This window comes from Gopherus flavomarginatus, chromosome 11 (assembly GCF_025201925.1).
Source record: "Gopherus flavomarginatus isolate rGopFla2 chromosome 11, rGopFla2.mat.asm, whole genome shotgun sequence".
In the NCBI taxonomy this organism is placed as follows: domain Eukaryota; kingdom Metazoa; phylum Chordata; order Testudines; family Testudinidae; genus Gopherus; species Gopherus flavomarginatus.
Window position 1 is genome coordinate 27,020,789 of NC_066627.1, and position 21,739 is coordinate 27,042,527.

The 21,739-nt window shown below is 43.9% G+C and overlaps 1 protein-coding gene across 5 annotated transcripts in view; it reads right to left on the reverse strand.

The window, feature by feature from the left end:
* Positions 1-3,315: 3,315 nt before the first annotated feature.
* Positions 3,316-21,739, reverse strand: part of DLGAP4 (DLG associated protein 4) — a 341,768-nt gene continuing 323,344 nt past the window's right edge. For all 5 annotated transcript variants that reach the window (XM_050917280.1, XM_050917281.1, XM_050917283.1 and 2 more), the window contains 6 exons: positions 13,015-13,376; positions 11,117-11,208; positions 10,261-10,670; positions 8,290-8,381; positions 6,003-6,155; positions 3,316-5,100 (listed from right to left, as the gene is read on the reverse strand). In XM_050917280.1, the coding sequence (XP_050773237.1) occupies positions 4,882-5,100; positions 6,003-6,155; positions 8,290-8,381; positions 10,261-10,670; positions 11,117-11,208; positions 13,015-13,376 (1,328 nt within the window). In that variant the 3' untranslated portion in view covers positions 3,316-4,881. The remainder of the gene's footprint in view (positions 5,101-6,002; positions 6,156-8,289; positions 8,382-10,260; positions 10,671-11,116; positions 11,209-13,014; positions 13,377-21,739) is intronic.

Sequence of the window (21,739 nt, forward strand, 5' to 3'; positions counted from 1 at the left end):
ACTTTGACACCATGTATCTAAGCACTCCAGAAGCATTAAGCCTTGAGTCACTTCCCAATGACTATCCTATTTTTCCACACAGGGAGATGTTTTCTTAAACTGTTCGGCACAGTCGGTTCTCTAGCTCCATGAGGGCACTAAAAAGCATGTGTCTGGCAGCAGGGAAGTGAGTTAAGGGCAAGAAAGTAGATGAAGGCATGGAACCTTTGTTCCCTCTTTGCCATCCCATTATGCCCTCTCCAAGCTTGGCAAATGCCAGCAGGTGTAAGACCTTTGCTTGTAGATATATACTTGCTTACAGATGCCATTGTTACATTTTAGAAATGCAGTTTAAAAAACAAAACAAAAACACACTGCTAGAGCATTTAAAAAAATGTATTTGTTGCTGCTTTCATTTCAGAGTGCACCCAATTTGTAGTGGCATAAGGGACCTACCAAAGCTCACTATGATCATAGAAGCTTGTAGAAGTGGCCTTGAGTGAGTCCCATCCACTACAGCCAAGTAGAGAGAGGGAGATTATAAAACAAACCATACAAGAAAGGGTGTTTAACAAACCATACATAGTTCCCCCCCCCCAACACATTAAATGAAGCTGTCATGACTACCTCTTTAGGCAGTGGGAAGTAACAGGCAGGAGGATACTTCCACTCTTAGAACAGAGCACTTGTGAAGCCAGTTCTTCAGTCAATTCCACACATAGCAGGAGTGCCCAGTAACCAGATTGCTGGCTTCTTTGCCAACAGACGGGCCTACTTACACTGACAAGTTTACTAGGGTAGAGAATCACAATCGAGACAATGCCACGTTCTTCTTCATACGACTTTCCTCTCCCACAATGCCTAGAAAACTCTTTTGGACCTTGCCTAGGCAGATGGTAGGTAGACTACTGTCCATTATACACTATCTTTCATTTACCATCACCGTATGCTTCCACCCACTCCCATTAGGCTGGGTCAGACATTGATTTGCATGTTACCATACTCCTAGAGGGCAAGCGCTCTACGGAAGGAAATGTATCCGTATGGCACCCAGAAAACTACGGCCCTGATCCTACTGTAATACAACCATCCTTAACAGCACCTCAGGCCAATTTGTAACTTGTTTGGTCACCTGTGTAGACTGCACCAAACGGTTAATCCTCCTGTGTTAGAATATGACTACCTGCCACCGTAGGTTTTCCCATGCATATGGGCCCACCCTAGGAAGCTGATGGGTAAACTGGAAGTCACAAAGTGCAAGAGACAAAAGCAGAAAGGCACCAACAAGGTGCCATCTTTTTACTAGTCTACAATGGCAGCAAGGTTCACATTACAAAGTGTTGGGCATCAGTCTAGGTACAAGGCTTCAACTTTCAAGGCTTCCTGTGGAATTAGAGTCACATTTTTAAAAAAAATGAAAGGAAGACTAACAAACACGGAGCTAGAGAGCGTCTTACTTCTGCCATGAAGGTAAAGTGAAGTAAAGGAGGCTACATCATTGTGGGAAGTTTTGCACAATTCAAGATCATGTTAATTATAGCACTGTATGTACAATTAAAAAAAAAATCACATCCACATAGTATTAGATAATTAGAGCTAGAGAAACCTTTTTAAAGCACAGTTTCAAGAAATAGGCTTTGGGCTTAAGATTTTCATAACCACTATAGATTTCCTGTAATTCCGATCACTTCAGTTGTGACTGTTTCCTTAGAGCTCGTTTTCAGTAATGTATCTGTGAAAGGGAAAAATACTTAGCATTACTCCCTCTCCCTCCCTCCCACCCCAAATTACTAACGCTATTCCTCTATTAGGCTGATCTTAAATTAGAAGTTGGGAACAGACTTTCCTCTTTTCCCATTTCCTTGAGAACAGAGGTTATATCTACGTTCCATTCTGGGGCTGACTGGGGAAAACGAGACTGGTCAAGTGGTAAGGACACCTGAAACTGAACTATTTCTGCATTGAATGAGTCCCAAGATGAAACAAGGTTTCCCACATCCCAGTGGTTATAGTCAAAATGACAGGGATCAGCACAGGCCTCTGGGAGGCACAAGGAGTGAGTTTATTTACTAGGTTTGATGTATTGCTGCCCTTGCCTAGGGGCCAGCTGGATTTTGCATGCCCGTCCTCAGACTTAATCGTATCTTCATAACATCTAAAACTAAATTTAATTCCTGGATTCAAGAATAATTCTCTATAGGAAGAGGTGGTGAGAACATCCCCTTTCACTGTCAGAAGCCTATTTCAAGGCCAATGGCTGTGCTCTAGATTAGGAGGTAGGTCTGTTGCTACCTTGTCACCCTATTAGGGAGGAAAAAAAATTAACTGACGTGCAAATTAGATCTCCCCAGCTGCTGACTGGCTCTCAGGGGGTTGAGGTATGCTGGAGAAATGGGAGATTTAGATTGCATTCAAACCATTGATGTGAACACTGAAATATTAGTACACAATCACACAGACAGTACGGCTACAGACCCACAGTCTATTGCATCAGTTTACAGATATTACAGAGAAGTCATGTCCATGTCGTTTAACTCAACTGTGCCCTAGAAGTTAAGAAGCCCATTAAGAAAACAACCACCAAGAATATGGTCTTTTTTTTTTTTTTTTTTTTAAGGGGGGGAAAGATCAGAGCTATAAACTGAGGTTAGTTTTGAATTTTGTTTTTTTTTTTTTTTTTTTTATCAGCCAGCTGTCCTTGCTTTATTAAACCTTATTCCTCCAGGAAAGTAAGGAGACACTGATATAATGAAAGTCTGGCAGAGAGGCATCCACTTGCTTCTGATTATCTAACATGGCTTGAGACACTCTGACAATGTATCTTACTCACCATAAACCCATTATAATGTCAGCCAGGTACGAGTGTCCTGCTTCATTACGCCTGGCCAGAACCCAGGGAATACGCTTGCAACTCTTTGTGCAGTGGACCAGGTATGATTGACTGAGGCAGCGTGAATGGTCCCCATGCAATTTAAAGAGGTTTTTCAGAAGCTCAGCAAAACAGGCTGCAGCCCACAACACAGAGCCCAGAAAACAACTGCTTTGAGGACACTACCTCAGCAGTCTGGGTACCTTTGGAAACATGATTAAGATGAATTCACATTCTACATGTTCCTAATTTTAGAATGCTAAGAAACTCTAAAAAGCCTTATTTTAAAAAAAAAATCCAGCAAGTCAACATCTTCTACTCCAAGTTAAAAACCAATGCTGGATCTGAGCCACTTTGCTTATGGTCAAACTTTCACAGGCTCTCATTCCAGGCTACGAGATCTATACAGTAGGTGGACAGGAAGAGAAATCGGTCATACTATATATGCATAAACACAATATACAGTGTTCACTTAGATAGGATTTAGGTTTTTATTTTATGTTTTTGCCTTTTTGATCACCAACACCCTGGTTTAAATTCCTTTGGGATTTCCCCCACATGAAACTGACACAAGATCTCTCCACTCATACAACATGATTGCTCAACTTGGGGGCAAGTGTTCGTTTTGGGAAGGGTGGAAAGAATGCGATGCTGGCATTCAGTCCCAACTCCAAGCTAAACTGAAAAGGAGGCGTGAGGGGGGAGAAGGAGCTAAAGAGGATCAAATATTTAGCAACCCCTCCCGCTCACCAAAAAAAGCACGGGATACAAGGAAAAATCATCTGATTACACACAGGGTATATATTTTTACACACACTTTTACACACATCGAGATATAGTACATGTAAAAATATATGCTATACATACGCCCACGCTCACTGAGGTGCTTTTAATGCACCACTTGCACTTGTGTATGGGTATGTATACGTGTGTATGCATTAAATATACAGATCCCAGTAAGTGTATATGTGCATATGTACACATACATACAGGTTGGCTGGCTGCCAGCCTGCCATTAGCCACCCTCCCCCTTTAGAAAACCCAGTCCTCCACCCAGAAACACCCTTCCTTCCCCTTGAAACAGGTCCCCACTATGTAGCAACTGCTTTTTTAACAAGTGATTCTCAAGGAAAATAAAAAGTGTAGAAGGGGACAAAATAAGTGTGTGTGTGTGTGTGTAGGGGTCACACCTGTTCCACCATATCATCCTTCCAGCTCCCATCCTGTGCCTGGAATGGGGCCAGCTTTCTTTTGGAATCAGCCAACGAAGTGCTGCCCCTGTCGCCACCTTATTGCACACGTTTGCTTCCAGGCTGCATGAAGAACTCGGCATTACATTCCGCAGATCTTTTCCTCCTTCCTTTTCAATCAAATACATCGATATGTGAACCCTGCTGCCCTTTGCCCCTATACCCTCCCCCCTACTAAAGGAAAAATAAAGAAAAGCTGCTTGCTAGCAGAGTGCAACACCAGTACACGCTGAACAGATGTTCTCTTCGGGAGTTCTGTGGAAGAGAGGTTATTTCTAACACAGTAAACAAAGCCATGCAAAAAGTGGGAGAGAGGGGGTGGATATGGTAGAATAAGAGGTAGAAGAAAAAAACCCTAAGGATAAGGAGGAACAGAGTTGAGGAGAAGGAGAAAGAACACAGCATGGCAAGTGCTCAAGGCTTCATTTTTTTTTTGTCGTCCTCTTCTTGTAAACAAGCTAATAATTCTCATTAGATTGAACAAGTAAAAAGATTGAAGTTCCAAGTCTGAGGGGCTGGGGCTTCCCGAGTCTTTTCAGTCTGTTCAGCAACACCACAGCCAGTGAGAGAAAACAAGAGGGGGAATTTTTGTTGTTGTGTGTGGGGGATTTTTTTAAAATCTTCATTACTTAAAGCTGAGAGAAAAAAAGCCAAATTGGGAGCCCTTTGTCAGGTTGGCTCAGCGTCTCTAGACCGAATAAATCACACTAAGTTTAGAGCGAATTTTTTTTCCCCTCTTTAATGATTTAGAAAAACACGTGTTTCCTTCCTCTTCCCCTTTGCTCAAAGGCGGGTCTGTGCCTCAGGGACGTAGATTTCAATGCTGTCCGCGCTCTCCGTGGCAGAATTCTGCCGAACAGAGGCAGCCCGCTTGGCTGCCATGAGACGCTTGCGAGCTTCCTGGCGCTGCTTATCCACAGAATCAGAGGCTTTGTCCCGGTTCAGTGGGGTTTTGGGCTTGGCTGGCTTCTTTGGCACTGGAGGGGGTGGTTTCTTCTCTTCCTTTAAGAGACAGTAAGAAGAAAGACGAAACATAAAATAAAAATGCACATACAAAAGTTCTCTCTGTTCTGTGATAACAAGAAGAGGGGATAGTTTGTGGCCCAAAGGAGGATACGCCTTTCAGCAACAGAGCATCAAGTGAATAAGGAGAATGGATTCTGGTCTAAGCCACTTTTGTTACATACAGTTTTTACAATCTGCTTTCCCATTTAACAGACAGTGAACTTAGTCTCATTCTCTGGTGGCACAGAATCCCACCCTGGGAAGCAGATCTGGGTTTGCAGGTTGCTCCTAAGGCTTAATGATGGGTCAGAGCATGCTGAGAAGATTAACACAGCTGGACTTTAAGAGGCAGAACAGTAGTGTGCAATGTAAGTTTTATAACACACAGTGAGATGCGACTCATGCCCCTCCACATCTCAGAACTGACGTAGGGATAGAATTAAAGCATACACATGGGTTTAAAGTGACATGGTTCTCACAGGTACTGATTACAGCCTATTCTTTATCCAACGTCCATTTAACAAAAAGCCTGTCCCCTCCCGCTATGTAAGTGTGTGCTATTTACTCATCCACTCTTTACCCCAAATCACGTTTCCCCTAAAGGTTTCAGGAGTTTCTAAAACTCATTTCAATGTATCTTATAGGAATCTTCTTGATGCATCTCACAGGAGATTACGTGGATGTGCAGGGGGAGACTTCTGTTTTTGAACATACAGGAAACACTATTATGATTATATGCATTAAAAAGGTAGAGTACGCAGCAAGCAGAAGATGGCAGCAGTTCCGAAAATCTAATCTATGAAATCATCGTTTAAGAACACAGAGCTACAACAGAAGGGCTACTGGTGACTCGGCAGAATGCACAATATTTTGGCTACTCTGAACTGCCCCATGCTCACCTTCTTCTCCGGTGTTTCTGCCAGTTGCCAGCTGTTAGCCTTTAGGTGGTAGAGCTCATCAAATTTCATGCTGATGTCTTCAATGGACAACTGCAAGAGATCCCAAAACCCAGCTAGGTCCTGGGCTGTGGGTCTGGGATTGGCATTGGGGTTCTGCAAGGGAGAAGGCATCAACAAGAAAATCAGAAACAGCATGTCACTGAGGTCATGAGTTTACAGTACTCTGTGCTATATTAGACTTTTACCCCTTTGCAATTCTGAGCTCATGTCAACATCTACTGACTGGGACTGAAGCTGCAGTTCTTCTCCAGTATCCACAGGAAGAGGACAACCAACTGCCTCATCTTCACCATACAGTGCATGTTCTATTCTCATCTATATAGGTTCTTATACTGTACCTACCAACATAGTGGGAGCACACTCCAACAGTGCATTAAGCAGTGTGATTACATATCTGTCACGTTTTCTCTCTCATTCTCTCTCCAGGAGAGACATGCGTGTGCTGGAGTATCTTGTTTTGATAGGGTTTTTCTAAAATATACATGTTGCTATATGTTTATGTTACAGAAGACAAAGAAAAAAAAACAGGTGTCTTGCACTTGGAGTGAAGGTGATGTTGTTCGTGCTGTTCCTTAGTACTTGGGGGAGTTCATTCCAGACCCTCTGATCAGTCCCCGAGAAACTTTTGTCTCCCGAAGAGACAGACAGACATCACTCAAGGCCTTGGTCCTGGCCATCCCTGACAACATTTACCGTAGAAGAGACCCAGTCTAGAATCCAAATTCATGTTGGTAGCAAGAAACAAAATGGCTGCTTAGCCTAGTGCTCATTCCATGGAGCTACCATACTAGAAGTTCTAAAAGTTTGAGTTCAGAGACCAGAAAATTTGTGGTTTATTTTTTAAGCATCCAGATGCTATGGTAATACTTGAAATAACAAAAACTGGACAAAATGTGATCAGACCAAATGGGATATAGCCTGAGAACCTGAGTGCCACTTGATGCACAGAAATGCAAATAGGCTGTTTTTGCTGGAACGTGGTCAGAAGTAAAATACATTCTCTCTGAAATGGAACTGTGGGAGTTTAACAGAAACCCAAAACTGGGTTAAAAGATTCTAAATAGATGAGTGAAGTTTCTCCAAACAACGAGCTGTTCCAAGTAAACTGGAGTTGGGTCCCTGAAGAATCTGAGCTCTACTCATGGACCTGGCTTTCAGAGTGCTCAGCACACACATCTGGTGTCAGATTTTTTAAAAGATCTCAGTACTCAGCAGGCACCCAACATGCTGAACTTTCTTGAAAGTCTGGCCCCTGGATTCTCTGCCAGTGCAAATGTCATTACAGCTATAATCAGCAAAACCAAAAATGCAGTCATTTGACACTACCCCCTCTTTTTATGGCCCATAGCTTTTCCAGGAAATGTCCACTGGGGCTGCACTTTGACTCATACCTGAGCCTGAAGGCTAAATTATTTTCCCCAGAAGGTTTCAACAAACGCTAATGAGCCCTGACTGAAGTGTTCCTTAAACATCAGAAGGGCTGTCATCCTGGGATAAACCTAAAAATACATTTTAAAAATTGTAAGTTTGTCCTGTTGAGACCTCAGCCAGGACAAGCAACTTCACCATGTTTGAAGAAGTCTTAGTTCACACACAGCATTTTACAAGCACCTGGAATCGGTACTGTGGGGATGGTTCCATCGGCCATGCAGAGTAAGCGTATTCTGAAAGGACTTGGGGGCTTTTTATAAACACTTCATTTTTGGCTAACCTTTTGCAATTCATCTTGAAAAACATTTCAGAGTTATAAAATACAAGGTTGAAGCAGGCATCCTGAACACAGAAGCTCTCTGCTGCCTACCAGGATTCAAGCCTGGAGCAAATTTATATAGGCAGACATTTGTTTCAATCCTCTCTGATAAATATTTCCAGCCAAATTATGCCTTACAATAGGTGTGGTTGGCTACCACTGATATCAGTGAGAATCGTGAGCAGGCATCCCAGGGCAGAACATGGCTTTAACGTTGCACACATACATAAAGAAAATGTGTGAGGTGCCCAAGCTACCGCTCTTCGGTTGCTAAACTGACAGTAAGTGCATGTTAAGAAAGTAAGCCTCCTGTTACTGTATAGCTTGTGAGACCTGCTTAGCTTTTATTTTAAAAAGCTTCATTCATTTTTGGCACCAGGAAACGGTCTGGTCGTATTATACACAGAGCTGCTTCAGCTTAGCACTACAGAGCTGTGGTTAGACTACTGCCATTTTACAAAAGTTACTTCTACTCACCAAGTTTTGCTCACAGAGGCCCCGGAACTGCTGGAACTTTTGTGACATGAGTAACTGTGCGCTGCCCACTGCGCTGAGGACTTTTCCTAAAACTAATGAAAGAAAAAGGAATTTAAGAAGTTAGATAAGAAATAAAAATAGCTGAATGTAGCAAACAAGAATGTTTCAAAAGGTTAAGATGCTTCCTAGCATTCATACACATTGGCTTATGCTCGTTCTACGAGCAAAATTGTGTTTTTTACTCATGTTTTAAACAAGCCATGTCACTAATGATCTATTGTTACAAATGGATGTATTGCCTGTAGGTCTCTGTATACTTTGTTTTCCCTTGTTCTCCTGCCAAGAGACCCATCAAAGATGGCAGACAGCCACGCTGCCACAAGATTCTCTGTTTGCAATAGAGCTTTACTGAAGTTCCAAGGCAGAGGAGTCATTTTTGGGTAAGAGAGACTCTCAGAGCCCGGATCAACTGACTTAGGCTCGTGCTACAGGGCCAAAAATAGCAGCGTAGATGTTTGGGGTTTGGGCCGGAGCTACCCGAGTCTAAACATCTACACTGCTATTTTTAATCCCATAGCGAGAGACACGGAGCCCAAGTCAGCTGACTCAGGCTCTGAGACTCACCTGCTGCTGGGTTTTGTTTTGCACCATAGACATACCCTTAGAAGCCAGTTTGATATCCTCTAGAACCCCTCTTCCCCTATGCATTTAGAGAAAGTGAATTCCAGAGACCCTTAAGACAGTTAATTACACAGAGACGGGAAGTTGCATTCCAGCTGAGATAGACTGCTTCACTTATTGTCCAATTGTACACAGTACTATTGATATCTATAGCTCTATGCTTCTTAAAACAGACGGCACTAAAATCATTAAATTAAAGCCTACAGCAAGGTTGAACGACAAGACTTTTAAGGAACGATCTATAAGCGAACCCACATTGCAATGCCCCTGACCTGCAGGCACATGCTCTCAGACAGACCTTAACCCACGCTTCCAAAATACAAAAGGATCATGAGGAGGGCAGATCAACCATCTCTTTTCACAGAAAGGTTTAAGCGTTGAGCAGTTCATAAGTATTTAGCAGAACGAAGTGTTGAGGTCCCAGGATTTAGACTTCCTCAGAGTGCTCAGGGGAGCTCCTAGGTGTGGAAACATCATCCCCCCTTGCCACCAACAGAAGCGTTTGGGCTTGTTACTACTGGAGGCTCAGACGAAGACGAAGCTAGAACTCTCAGACGCACTGCAGAATCATATGGCAGTGAAGAATTCAATGATAGGTCCTCTACCTATTCATTTTCTGAGCTTTTAAAACTGTTTTTAGTATTTGGGTATGGTTTGTTGGGCATAAGCTGGACTCTCTCCAAACACACTTTCACACTTAATTCTGCATTAAAGAACTTGCTGGGAAATATTTACCAAGGAGTAGATGGACTCCGTGCCCTATTCCTCCCTTGCTCAAATGAGTAAGGGCTGCTCAGCATGCAGCTCCTGCCATGGGGGCAGAGCACAGCTGGTCCCTTGATACCACCCCTGCAAGCAAACAGGTGAGTAGGGTCCAAGAGTGGGAACAGCCCTGCACTGCCTGTCGAACTTGGCAGCCAGAATAGCTGGCTTTCTGTGTGGAGGCTGGGGGAGGGGGAATGAAGAGTAAAAGGGATGATGTAAGCCACCCTCGTACCTCCCAAACAACAGAGCAGTGATTTGTGTCTGAGTCACTCCTAAGGCAGTGCAGCTTGTAGTGTTACAACCCAGCCCGAAGTAAAGATCATGCCCACTGTAGCAATATCACCCACATTTACATTCTTAAGTAACCTCACTCTTTGCCTGCTCTGTGAGATTCTACAGTCAGACTCTAAAAACCCTATCCCATCTAGTCCCTTCCTGGCCAGCACCACACCTTTCCTTTGTCAGATTGTTCCACATGCTAGCAAGTCCCCTCCTCCCAAGTGCCATGCAATTCTCAACACCCACCTTCTTCAGAGAGATTGTTCTCTTTGGTCTCCTGGTCCATCTGACGGCACCATCCTTCTAACCTTTCTGTTTCTGCCTGCAGCAGTTTCAGAAACCAGTACCCGTCCCGCCTGCAGGCTCCTGGTTGTGTTGGTTCTGAAGGTGAGTTGGAGGCTGTCTCGAGCCAAGGGTCCGGAGGAGGGAGAGAGGAAGGCTCTAGGGCTGGGTCACTGCTATCTCCATAGGAGAGATTTCTCTTCAATTGGGAGGGCTTGGCTGGTTGCCTGGTACTGGCATCAACACTGACAGAGTTGTAGCGCGGGGGACAATCAGCAAGGCTTCTCTCAGACGATTTACAGTTTGAGTGATTCGGTTCCTGTGCGTCAGAATCGGCGTCCTGTTTGGAGGACATACTGCGAGAGTGGTTGTTTCTGCAGAAAGAGCAGGAGCAAGAGAATGAAGGGGAGCCCTCCAACTAGTTGGATTCACACACTGGTACAAAATGCAATGGGTTTGTTTACGGTGTCTGCAGCTGAGCCTTGTTCCCCCTCAGCCCCTCCACCTTAAAACACAAATACCCACACCACACAAGCAGACAACCTTATAATTTTGTCTGTCTGCTTACTGCAATAGGCTATTCAGACCAAATGACTGACTGACGCGCATCTATAATTACATCTTGGGTTCGTTTTTTATTTCAAGCTCCCATTGATTTAGCTGTTTACATTGCAAAGCAAGTACTTTTTTTTGATAAAAGCACATGCTGTTCAACACAGTTAGTACTGAAACATGAAACTGAGGCGAGACATGGGTCTAAGCTAATTGGCAAAGTGTATTTTAAAGGGATAAAATAAAAGAGCCTGCGTCTCTCACTTACCGCCACTCGTCCTCTACTTGTACCCCGATGGACTGGAATTTGGTGGTTGGTGTAGGGGGCTCCTCCTTTGCCACTGGCTGAAGGCAGTCAACCTTATTAAATAAAAAAATACAAACAATAGAGCAGGAGAGTTGCAACCACATGCGCGAGCACACAGAGCATACAGATGCTGTAAACCAATTTGAAGGCTGTTTTAGGATGGATGGCACAATACTGCTAGCCTAAGGAGACGTCAGCAGTGCCCCAATCTGCTGAGGATGTCAGATTTTATCCCTAGCCCAGCAGCAATCAGACAGCCATTCTGGATCTGGCTCTATCAACTGCCACAATAGAAACAACAGGTAGGGGAAAGGTTTCGATGCCTCAGAGCAGGTGCATGTACAGGGCAGGCAGATGGCCATTCTGAGGCTCAAGAGAGGGCAGCATCCTGTCTGCCAAAGGGGCATCCTTAGAACACGGGCTCTCAAAACTTTCTGAAGCCTAGTATCCTCTTATCAACTTCTCCTCTCCCCACCCAGAACAACGTGGAAGCCCTGAGTAGTTAGTTGCAGCCATAAGTGAAATCCAGGTACTGGAGGTAGGGAGGCATGGGTCACAGCATGAGAACCTCAACCCCAGAATAGGGTTGGGGGGGGAGCAGATTGAAACAGTCAGACTCTTTAAAAAGGGAATTCTCCCTCTACCCCTCCACTCCACCGTTGTTTGCTCCAACTCCCACTATTTCTGTGGGGAAGAATCATATCAAAGTGACATTGGAAGTGACTCTGCCAGCTAGATTTCAGCAGCAGAACAATTCACAACTCAACATAAAGCCTCATGTTGCATGTACAGTTTGCACTGCTGAACTTCCACGGCATTCAGAATAATTAACTGTGGACACAATGCTAAGCAAGAACTAACTTGTCTGCTTGAGTATGGCTTCAACATAGAAGAGTTTAGCTTGGTTATATCGAGATGCATATTATGTTGGGTAAAGGGCCGTTTCTACATGATGAACAAAACTGGAATGTCTGATGCTGTAGAAGATGTGTTTTAAACTGCACTTTCAAACGCATACTCACCTGCCGAACCCACATGTTTTGCATTTAAACTTGCAAGTGGGAAGGTTACTACTACTTCAGCATGTCATAAGGTGACGTGCAGCAGGCGCTTGTGGATACAACAGAGGAACATAAAGTTTAGCCACCTGCATTTGAAATGTTGTCCACAAGCAAAATGCAAAAAGATTAGGCTTTTTTTTTTTTTTTTTTTTTTTTTTTAAACTTCTCCAAAAGTAGCCTTTGCAGGACAAAGCTTGGATACACGCTTCTCCCTGAGCAGTTTTCATTGGGCTATAAAGCTAGCAACTGTTTTTCATTAGTTTGCATGTTCTGTTGGCTTTCAGCAACACAAGGTCTCAGAGAACCAATAGGGGTGAAGGAGGGGCACTCCCACAGATAGACTGCATCAGACCCATAGTGTCATAATCATTCCATACTATGGAAGCTCCAAACATGCTTAATAGTTCTGTAATAGAAGAGTTTGAATCTTAAATGAAGCTGTGCCTTGAACTCGGATTGAAAGCATGCAGAATGACCTTAAAATACAGTATACGGCACACAAACTCTAGCATCTGTGCATATGTACTTTTGACAAGAAGCCCCTTTAAAGTGAATTACCCATTTAACAGAGCTACATTTATTTTATGACACATTTTAAATTTGTACTGAACACATTCCTGTTATAGCAACATTTTGTTGTATTTCACCTCTTAGTGCACTGGATGATTGTTCTACAAACTGGTTAATTTCTTTAGCTATTTGGGTGGGTTCAGCTGCACATTTGGTTACAAGACACATGCTAAATAGATAACTTAAGAACATTCTCTGTTACACAAAGGAGTATAAACTATTCCATACTTGTATTCCTATAGACGACAGCTTCCTTTTGGGGATATTCTCCACCTTCGGCTCTTCACTTGTCAGAGTTCCTTTGTCACTTTTCAAGGTTGCATTTTTCTGGGGTAACTCTGGAGCATCTCTGGCTGGAGTCACAAGGCTGCCTCTCGTCACACTAGGTGTTCTGGTACTGTCTAAGCTGTCTGAAGAATTACTCAGTCCCGACTGGCTGTTGACTTCGCTCTTGTGGTCCTGGCTATCCAGGTAGGTGTCCTGGGCTGATTCGGTGCTGCTCTGCACAGTGACAGAGATGAACGGCTTTGAGGTGGTCCGAGGTGGGACGGGGGGAGGTGTCTTTTTATATGCCACTAGGCATGATGAACCTGCAACAGCAGAGGTGGGAAGGAGCAAGAGAGTGGAATTGAAGAGAATGTGATAGATACAGTGAAAGACAAAGAAAAAGCAGGTCAATTATAATATTCAGGAGAAATCTCCAAGTAGAAATTTGAAGAAATGCAGAAACACCAATCTAATGCCAACAGCTTGCACTGAGTGACCCACACCAAAGCATTTAAAGGGGAGAGGGGAGGGAAGCCAGCACTACCCTGCAATAAAGTTCAAGAGAAACAACATGATGTGAGAGAGACTGGAAGGTGGAAAAGTAGCAAAGAAGATCCTACCAAACTGCTAGAGTGTTTGACAAGGAAAGGCCACTACACAGCAGAAGTTCTGTGGAACCCTGATTTTTTTTTTTTTAAATCGCGTTTAGTGTCCTGGTAAAGCCAAATCTCTCAGTTCTTTGTTCCCATCAGTAGACAAGTTTCTGTATCCGGACCAGGTTGGCGTTTGTTCCTACAAAAGGGAAAGAGGCCATAAGGGTTTCTTCCAGCAGGCAGCAGTTATAATGTTCACAAATGTTCACTTTACAAACCCTGGAGGATTGGTTTTTAATCTTTAAAGCTATTTAGGTGCCTAAAGATGCAGGGATGCCAAGATTTTCAGAAGGGCCTATCGACATATTTAGGTCCCTAAATACCTTTACAAGTCTGGCTCTGAGTGCACAGTACATTATTTGCCACTATTGATTTGAGAGCTGGAAACATAGGTATCATCCAGCATCTTCCCAGCATGCAGCTCAGTTCAGGGAACTGAAAGTCAGCTTGGATTCACGAGAATAAAACACCACCATGCCACAACACACGTCAGTACAGGAGTTTGGAATACAGAAGAGTCCTAGAAATAAATTAGTCAGCGGCCATCCACATGCCAGCATTCAGCAAATCTGACATGCACAAGACACTCTGGAGGTATTGTATGTGCCAGTCAGGGTTTGGCATTTCCAAACAAGAGATGGCGATGCACATTACCACCTCTTGAAGAGAGCTGAAGTAGAGTCCTTGCAGAACCTCACACAGTAGGTAAGACTACTTTGATGCTCTAATCATTTAGGAGTTTAGACTAGGATTCTGAAGGTGTTAGTAGCTTAGTGTAGACATAACTGCATGCCTTCAGGGCTCCCCGAGGCTTTAACTTGACCATTTTAACGTGTTAAAGGTACATAGTTATGTCCAAATTCAGATCAGGACATGGCTTTCATGTTAACAGTCTTCCTAGCAGCAACCCTCTCGCATGCTCACCATAGCTGTGACAGTGAAAATCTACTAGCGGTAGTACGTAAGGGAATTTAACAATGGCTAAGAAATATTTCCCACGGTCGAGTACAAGAGGTTCAGCTTCCCACTTCTGCAGACCAAAAGTAACCATGTGCCCATCCTTCAGCCAGTTACTTTATTCCATTAAGTCACCCAAACTAAGTGCCGAATGGCACTGAAAGACAGCCGCAGGACAATATCAGAGAATTAACCAGTTGGGACAGAAACAACAGCCTAAAACAGCACTCATGTCTTTGCATGGTGGCGCCCTGTAAAGATAGGCCAGTGGGCACCCTTCATTATGTAGACTGGAGCAGCCTGGAGTCAGTATAGGAGAACCTGCATGTTTTGTTTTAGATACCGTGCTGAAAGCACAGATTTTATTCTTCAGTCCCCTCTAAATTCCTGGCAGTTTCTGTATATCAGGGGTTCTCAAACTTCATTGCACTGTGACCCCCCCTTGTGACAACAATTACTAAATGACCCCAGGAGAGGGGACCAAAGCCTGACTCCGCCCAAGCTTTACCACCCTAGGTGGGTGTTGGAGGCCCCCCCCAAAATCGAAGTCTGAGCCCCACCTCCCAACTAGGGAGGCCAAAACCAAAAACCTGAGCCCCATCATCCAGGGATGAAGCCCTTGGGCTTCGGCTTCAGCCCCAGGGTGGTGGGTCTCAGGCTTTGGCCAGTCCTGGAGTGCCCATTACAATGGGGTCGTGACCTCCTTCGGTGTCCCGACCCACAGTTTGAGAACCTTACTGTAAATGATGATCTGACAAACCATTATTTTGCTGTGGCCAGGTCTACACTAGAAAAGTTCTGCCAACATTTCTATATGACAGAAGTTCCTGCATAGATGCTGGCAAAGAAGTTCTTTGGCCTCCATAGCTTACATCAGTTTCCCAGGTGAAATAAGCTATATCCACAGAAGTTCCTTTATACTGCTATAAACTGTGCCTATGCTACGACCTCTTCTGGTATAGAAATATTGCAAGAGAAGTTACACCCCTAACAAATACTGCTATGCTGGCAAAAGTTTCTAATGTAGACCTGGCCTATGTTTGGGACAAGCAGAAGCCATCCTGCCCAGCTTTTCCCACCCAGCCTGACTGTAGTGCTACTATAACCCCTTTCCTAAATACCTGGGCTCCTCCCATGCAGACTCTTCATCCTTCTGCAGCTACATACAACACAACACTAGTAATACTATTTAAAAAGTTGTTTAAGTTTAACCAGGTACTTTAACTTAGATGAGGTCATCTGCCATCATAACAATGAGGTCCTATGACATAGCCTAGATCACAGGATCATTACAATGGGAAATAGCTCCTGTTTTACTGCTGGGCTGTAAACGTATATATAGAGTACAGATAGTTTTCTGGCTGCTGTTTCAACCCACCATGCTGCAGTATGATTGAGAGAGTAAATCAATTACTATCCTACTGATGTAAATCCTTATTATAAGCAAAACCAAAAGAGGGTGCTGGACTTCTGCAAAACCAGTCACTATTGATGTACAAAATAGGAACATGCAGGGGAGGAGGGGAACGCCCACTGGAAAGAACATTTTATTTGGGGTTACTGAGGTAGATAAACACCAGGCCCAGTAGTTCAGCTTCCACAGGCTGCAAGGACACTGTTTCGGGTGCCCTGTAGATGCATTTTGAAGGTTGGTATTTCCTCTCAGTCTTCTTCCCAGTGATCACCAAAGGAACTGGTCTCGATGCGTGGGGCAGTGAATGCAAGACTTCACAGGGAAAGGAAGTCTATAGAAAGTGAGTAAGACAATACTCAGAATGCTGACATCAATGGAGAATAAGTAATGCTATGAAGAGGTTGAGAATTCAACAGTAAAAGCAGAAGAAACAACTGGAAATGAATCAGGGAGTCAAGGACAACGGAGAACATTCAGGACAACAACACGATTGAAAATTAAACTTACTCAAGTACTTTGCAGAACTTTAAAACAAGCACATCCCACCCCTGCAGCGAACAGAGCAACATCTATGTTGTCAAGCAGAGGATAAAAGAAAGTAAGCTGCAAAGTAAACACAGCCAGATCTTGGTCTCTAGGCCAGCATCTCTCCCTCCCTAAGCAGCCTTTCACGTCAACTGGCTAATGGGCCCATCCCAGAAAGAGTGGCTCACTTTTGAACACGAGAATGCCAGTGGGATCCCCTCCCCACCACAGACAGTCCTCTCCCCCTCCCTGCACATCCTCATCCAAAGTTGTTTCAGCTGCTGCCAGCTCTCCACCCAAAAATGAGCTCACTGCTGTTCTATCATCTCAATCTAGCTACAGTGGAGCAGAGTACTTTCCATCTTTTGGCTGTGTGTACACAACGCCTAGCACAATAGCTCTCTGGTGGGAGCCTCTAGGCGCTACGGCAGCACAAATATGAAATTATTTTAAATTGCAGATTGTTTTGCAGCAATGAGACTTACAACATAACATTGCAGAACTGTTTACAGGCCATGGTAATTTCTGTCAGGGAGTTGCTGCAAGATAGGACAGTGTAACTAGAACTGGGAATCACGATGCTTAAAGGGTCCTCATCAGCTCTCTGAATTGCTGGCAAAATGTAATAGTTTAAAAAACTAAGAACAGTCCCAGGCAAAGAGCAAGAACAGTGAAGAAAATTTCTGGTTTGCACCATTTGATTCTTCCCATTCAAAGGCATTTTTTGCTTTTGAGTCCCATCTAAACAAGTTACTAAAATTCATAGGCTATGTCTACACTACAGCCTATGCTGGCACAAATTATGTTGTTAAGCGGTGTGAATTAACCACACCCGAGTGACATAAATTCCACCGACACAAGTGCTCATGTGCACAGCGCTGTGTTGGCAGGAGAGCTTCTTCTGCTGACACAGCTTCTGCGACTCATGGAGGTGGCTTTTTTATGCTGATGGGAGAGCTCTTTACCATCAACACAGAGCGTCTTCACCAGATGTGGTACAGCTGCGCTGCTGTAGCGCTGTACATATACATACACACGGCCTTAGTCACACTGTAGTTAACTGAATTGATTGGGGGAAGGGGCATTTGGGCTTTTATAGCCTTCCTGGCAGAGCTATTTTTAGAATGAAAAACACTCATAAGTTGGCATCTTTCTATTTGACTTTATCTGCTGTTTCCTGCCAGTCTTGGCCAATATCTACTCGTTTACTCTTAGCCAATTTTAGTTTTTGCCTTTAAGATTCAGAACACAGCCTATGCCTAACCTTTAGAATTTTCTCACTTCCTACAGGACAGCATGCCGCTTGCTTGTTAAAGGCTAAAGCGAACGAGTTTTTTTTTTTTTTTTTTAATAAATCCAACTATCACCTAACCAATACTTTCAGAGGTCCTTATTCTACACAGTACCATTCCATGGCTTGCCTGCAACATGCTTTTGTTCAAGGCTAAGCTGCCAGAATCACAACCAGTGTTTTATCTTCTATTTAAATGTATCTAAAGTGCTGCTGCAGCTGGAAAGAATGCACTATGCACTGCAGGATATTAACTTTGTTGTTGAGGTTGATAGAGTGAGCACAGTCTCAGTGGATCACCTGCTCATCTCTCAGTGACCTCAAGGGGACAATGGCCATTACTCTGAGTTTTAAATTTTTATTATTTGATTCTTCTTAGAGCACCAAACCCATACTTTGTAAGGTAACAGAGACTTTCCATGGGTGATCTGTCACTTGGGCCACGTCCAGACTAGGAATTAAAATCGATTTTAGATACGCAACTTCAGCTACGTGAATAACGTAGCTGAAGTCGAATTTCTAAAATCGAGGTACTCACCAGTCTGGACGGCGCGGCATCGATGTCCGCGGCTCTCCGCGTCGATTCCGGAACTCCGTTCGGATTGATGGAGTTCCGGAATCGATGTAAGCGCGCTCGGGGATCGATACACCGCGTCCAGACTAGACGCGATATATCGATCCCCGAGCAATCGATTTTAACCCGCCGATGCCGCGGGTTAGTCTGGACGAGGGCTTGGTTTCTTTCCTGCTGTATGCATCCCATTCACCTCACAAACATCTGAAGGAACCAAGCAACAAACATCTAATTTCCTGGTGCACAGAGGCCCATCCAGTTCCCCTGCCACACACAACATGCATGGGGGAAGTGGGTGCGGCTGCGCAGAAGGGCCAAGGTCAGGAGGGGGGCAAGTACTCAAAGGGTGAAGCATAGTTCACTTCTGCTGCATGGGAGGGGGAGAGAGGGGAGGCGTGTGGAGTGAGACAGGCAGGGAGTTGGGTCCCAGCTGTGAAGACAACCCAGACATGGCAGGGAGTGGAAGGCTTCCTCATCTCCTACATGGTGACTACCCAGCCCCTGTGGGTACTGGGCACCCCTCCCCACCATGGTCCCCAAGGGACAACAGGAGGGGCCCATGCATGGGACATGAATCTCCAAAGAGGGTTCAGCAAAAAAAAAAAAAAAGGGGGGGAGGGAAGGGGTTTTGGGAACCTCTGCACTAGCACAATGCTTCAAGGGCTATGTTGCAATAAACCAGAGGTGAATTTAAAACGGGCTGCGCCCCACCTGCCTCTCCCCCTCCAAAAAAGCTACAGCAAAAAGACATTATTTCCAATGAAAATTTTGAACATTCCATGGTTAGGGTTTGCAGCAGCAATCCCCTGCCTCATACACCCCGATCAGTGGTACTAAGTTCGACTCCCCTGCCCCTCATGGCTGTAGAGACTAATTTGAATACATAGACCATAGCACCTGCCTGATCTACATACAGCCTTGAAACAACTGCTTTAATACATGGCTTCTCAGCTTAGGGGGTCAAAGTCTCTAGGGCTCCTGATACCTACAGGTAATGGGAGAGAAGGGTATAAACACTCTCTCATTTAAGCAAGACAAAGGATAGAGGGGTCACTGTGTCCATTCACCTGCAGAAGTGCGAAATGCCATGCTAGATTGTATTTTATAAGCACTTTGCATCCTGAAGGATTGAAGATACATTCATAGTGCATCCCTGACAGAAACCAGCACTGTTGGTGGAGATTGGCAACGGACCGGCACAGATCAAGGCACAACGGCGTGCATGAGGGGTATTGTAAAAAAGTTGAATGCACTATTTTGTTACGTGAAAATATACAAGTCTATTCACTAAACATATTTATATAAACAGTTACATATAGTTTGCCTAGCTTTTATATAGTGGTTTCATCTCTAGCTCTCAACATGCTTAACTAAATAGACAAGTATTCTCCCCATTTTACAGAGAAAGAAATTCAGGCAGATTATGTGATTTGTCCAAGGTTACCGAGTAAGCCAGTAGCAAAGTTAACAGTAGATCCAGATTTATTGGTCCTGGTTCCAGTGCTAGCCCCTGTACCATATATATTCTCAGCAGGTATGAAGAGACATATAAGTATCTCTTCCATTAACAGATATTTTTAATTTATTTTTTTTTTAAATAAAAACTCTGAGAGCAAGTTTAGTGTATCTGTATTTGTGTGTGGAATGTGTGATGTGCTAAACTTCCTTAGAAATGTAACAGAAGTCTGCCACCAAGTCTGCATTGCAAAGATTTTCTACAGTATACGCAGTCAGCCACTCACAGTAGCTTCATCATGCATGTAACCTGCCTCCCTGCAGCTGTCTCAGCCTTTACTTGCTGTATCTGCTGGTTTCCTGTTAATTACATGCAGATGCTTCACAGATCTGGCCTTGCTTGCAAGTCAAATTACAGAGTGCACTCCGGGTACTGCTGATTAACAATCTGCCCCACAGGGAGCTGAAAGAAGGGAGAAATATATACACAGCTGAAGCCTGCGAGAAAGTCTAGCACTCCTGCTATAGCGTGAACACACTGGGACTAGAGGCACCCTTAATCTTCTGGCTTCCGCCATAAACTTTTCAGTACACCAGTGGCACTTGCTAAGTGGCTGTGCAGAATGAGTTTTAAATCCTGTATCTCTTCCCACTTATGTCTCTAATCATTTATTGATCTTCCACACATGACTCTGACATTAAATGGGGGGAGTGAAAGAAAGCAGCGACTGAACAATTTTGAAATTCACAGACCTTTCAAATGTGAGATATAATTTCTGTATTTATTACCCAAGACCCCACCTATCACCTCGTTCTTGTGACATATGGATGTCAACAGGGTACCTGGGATTCTCCCACCTTACTACACTCTGGGCATAATTTACTCTTATATACAAGTGATCAATGGCCAGGAGATGGACCTTCCAATTCTCTGTCACTGACATTGTACAATTGATTCCTCCCCCCTCACTCATCCAGCCTCTATTGAGGAAGATGATACACTCTTGCTTCTAAAACAGATGCAAATGAGATGCAGAGCTGGTGTGCTTTGTGTCTTTATATGGGCAAAACTGAGACTGTTTGTATATGCTCTTACAAGCCTAGCTAACATCAAAGATGAAATATTAATCAGCATGTCAGTCCAGGCACAGCGACTCCCAATTAGAGGTGACAGCAACTCCAGAGAGCAGCACAACAGTGAAAGAAAGTGGAGCTTAAGCAGCAAAAAGCAGAGGGGAGGAGAAAAAAATCAACAACACACCACAAAAAACAAGTCCATATGTTGGACCAAAGAGAGATTATTAGAGAAGCAGTCTTCCTCCTCCTCCTCCTCCCATCCCTATCTCTTCATATATATAAATTGAAGGTCAGGCTCAAAACAATTGCAAGCAGCAGATGTTACTAAAAGCAACTATGCAAGACACCCAAAGTCCATTTCTTCAAATCCCATTTATTCATTTCCTTGAATTAAATAACTATGGATAGTGGCTATTTCCACCTTAATAAGATCAGCAACATTATCTCACCTCCTAACAGGAGTGCATTAAAAAGGGAGGGGCCCAGCTGTCATTTATTTGTAATCTCTCCTCTCACAGACACAGAGCACAGTGGGTTTAATTTCCTATGGGTACACCCACAATAATTACATCAGCCTACAATGTCCTGACCTACATTCTCTGTTGCCTGGGCCTGTATTAGGTTTCTTCTCTGTTACCAACTACCTTGCTTTTCTTTGTAAAGAAGGATGTCACTTTCCTCAGCCTTCAATGGAAGAAAAAGAGAAGAGTGGATGCCATATATAGGGCCCCATAAAATAC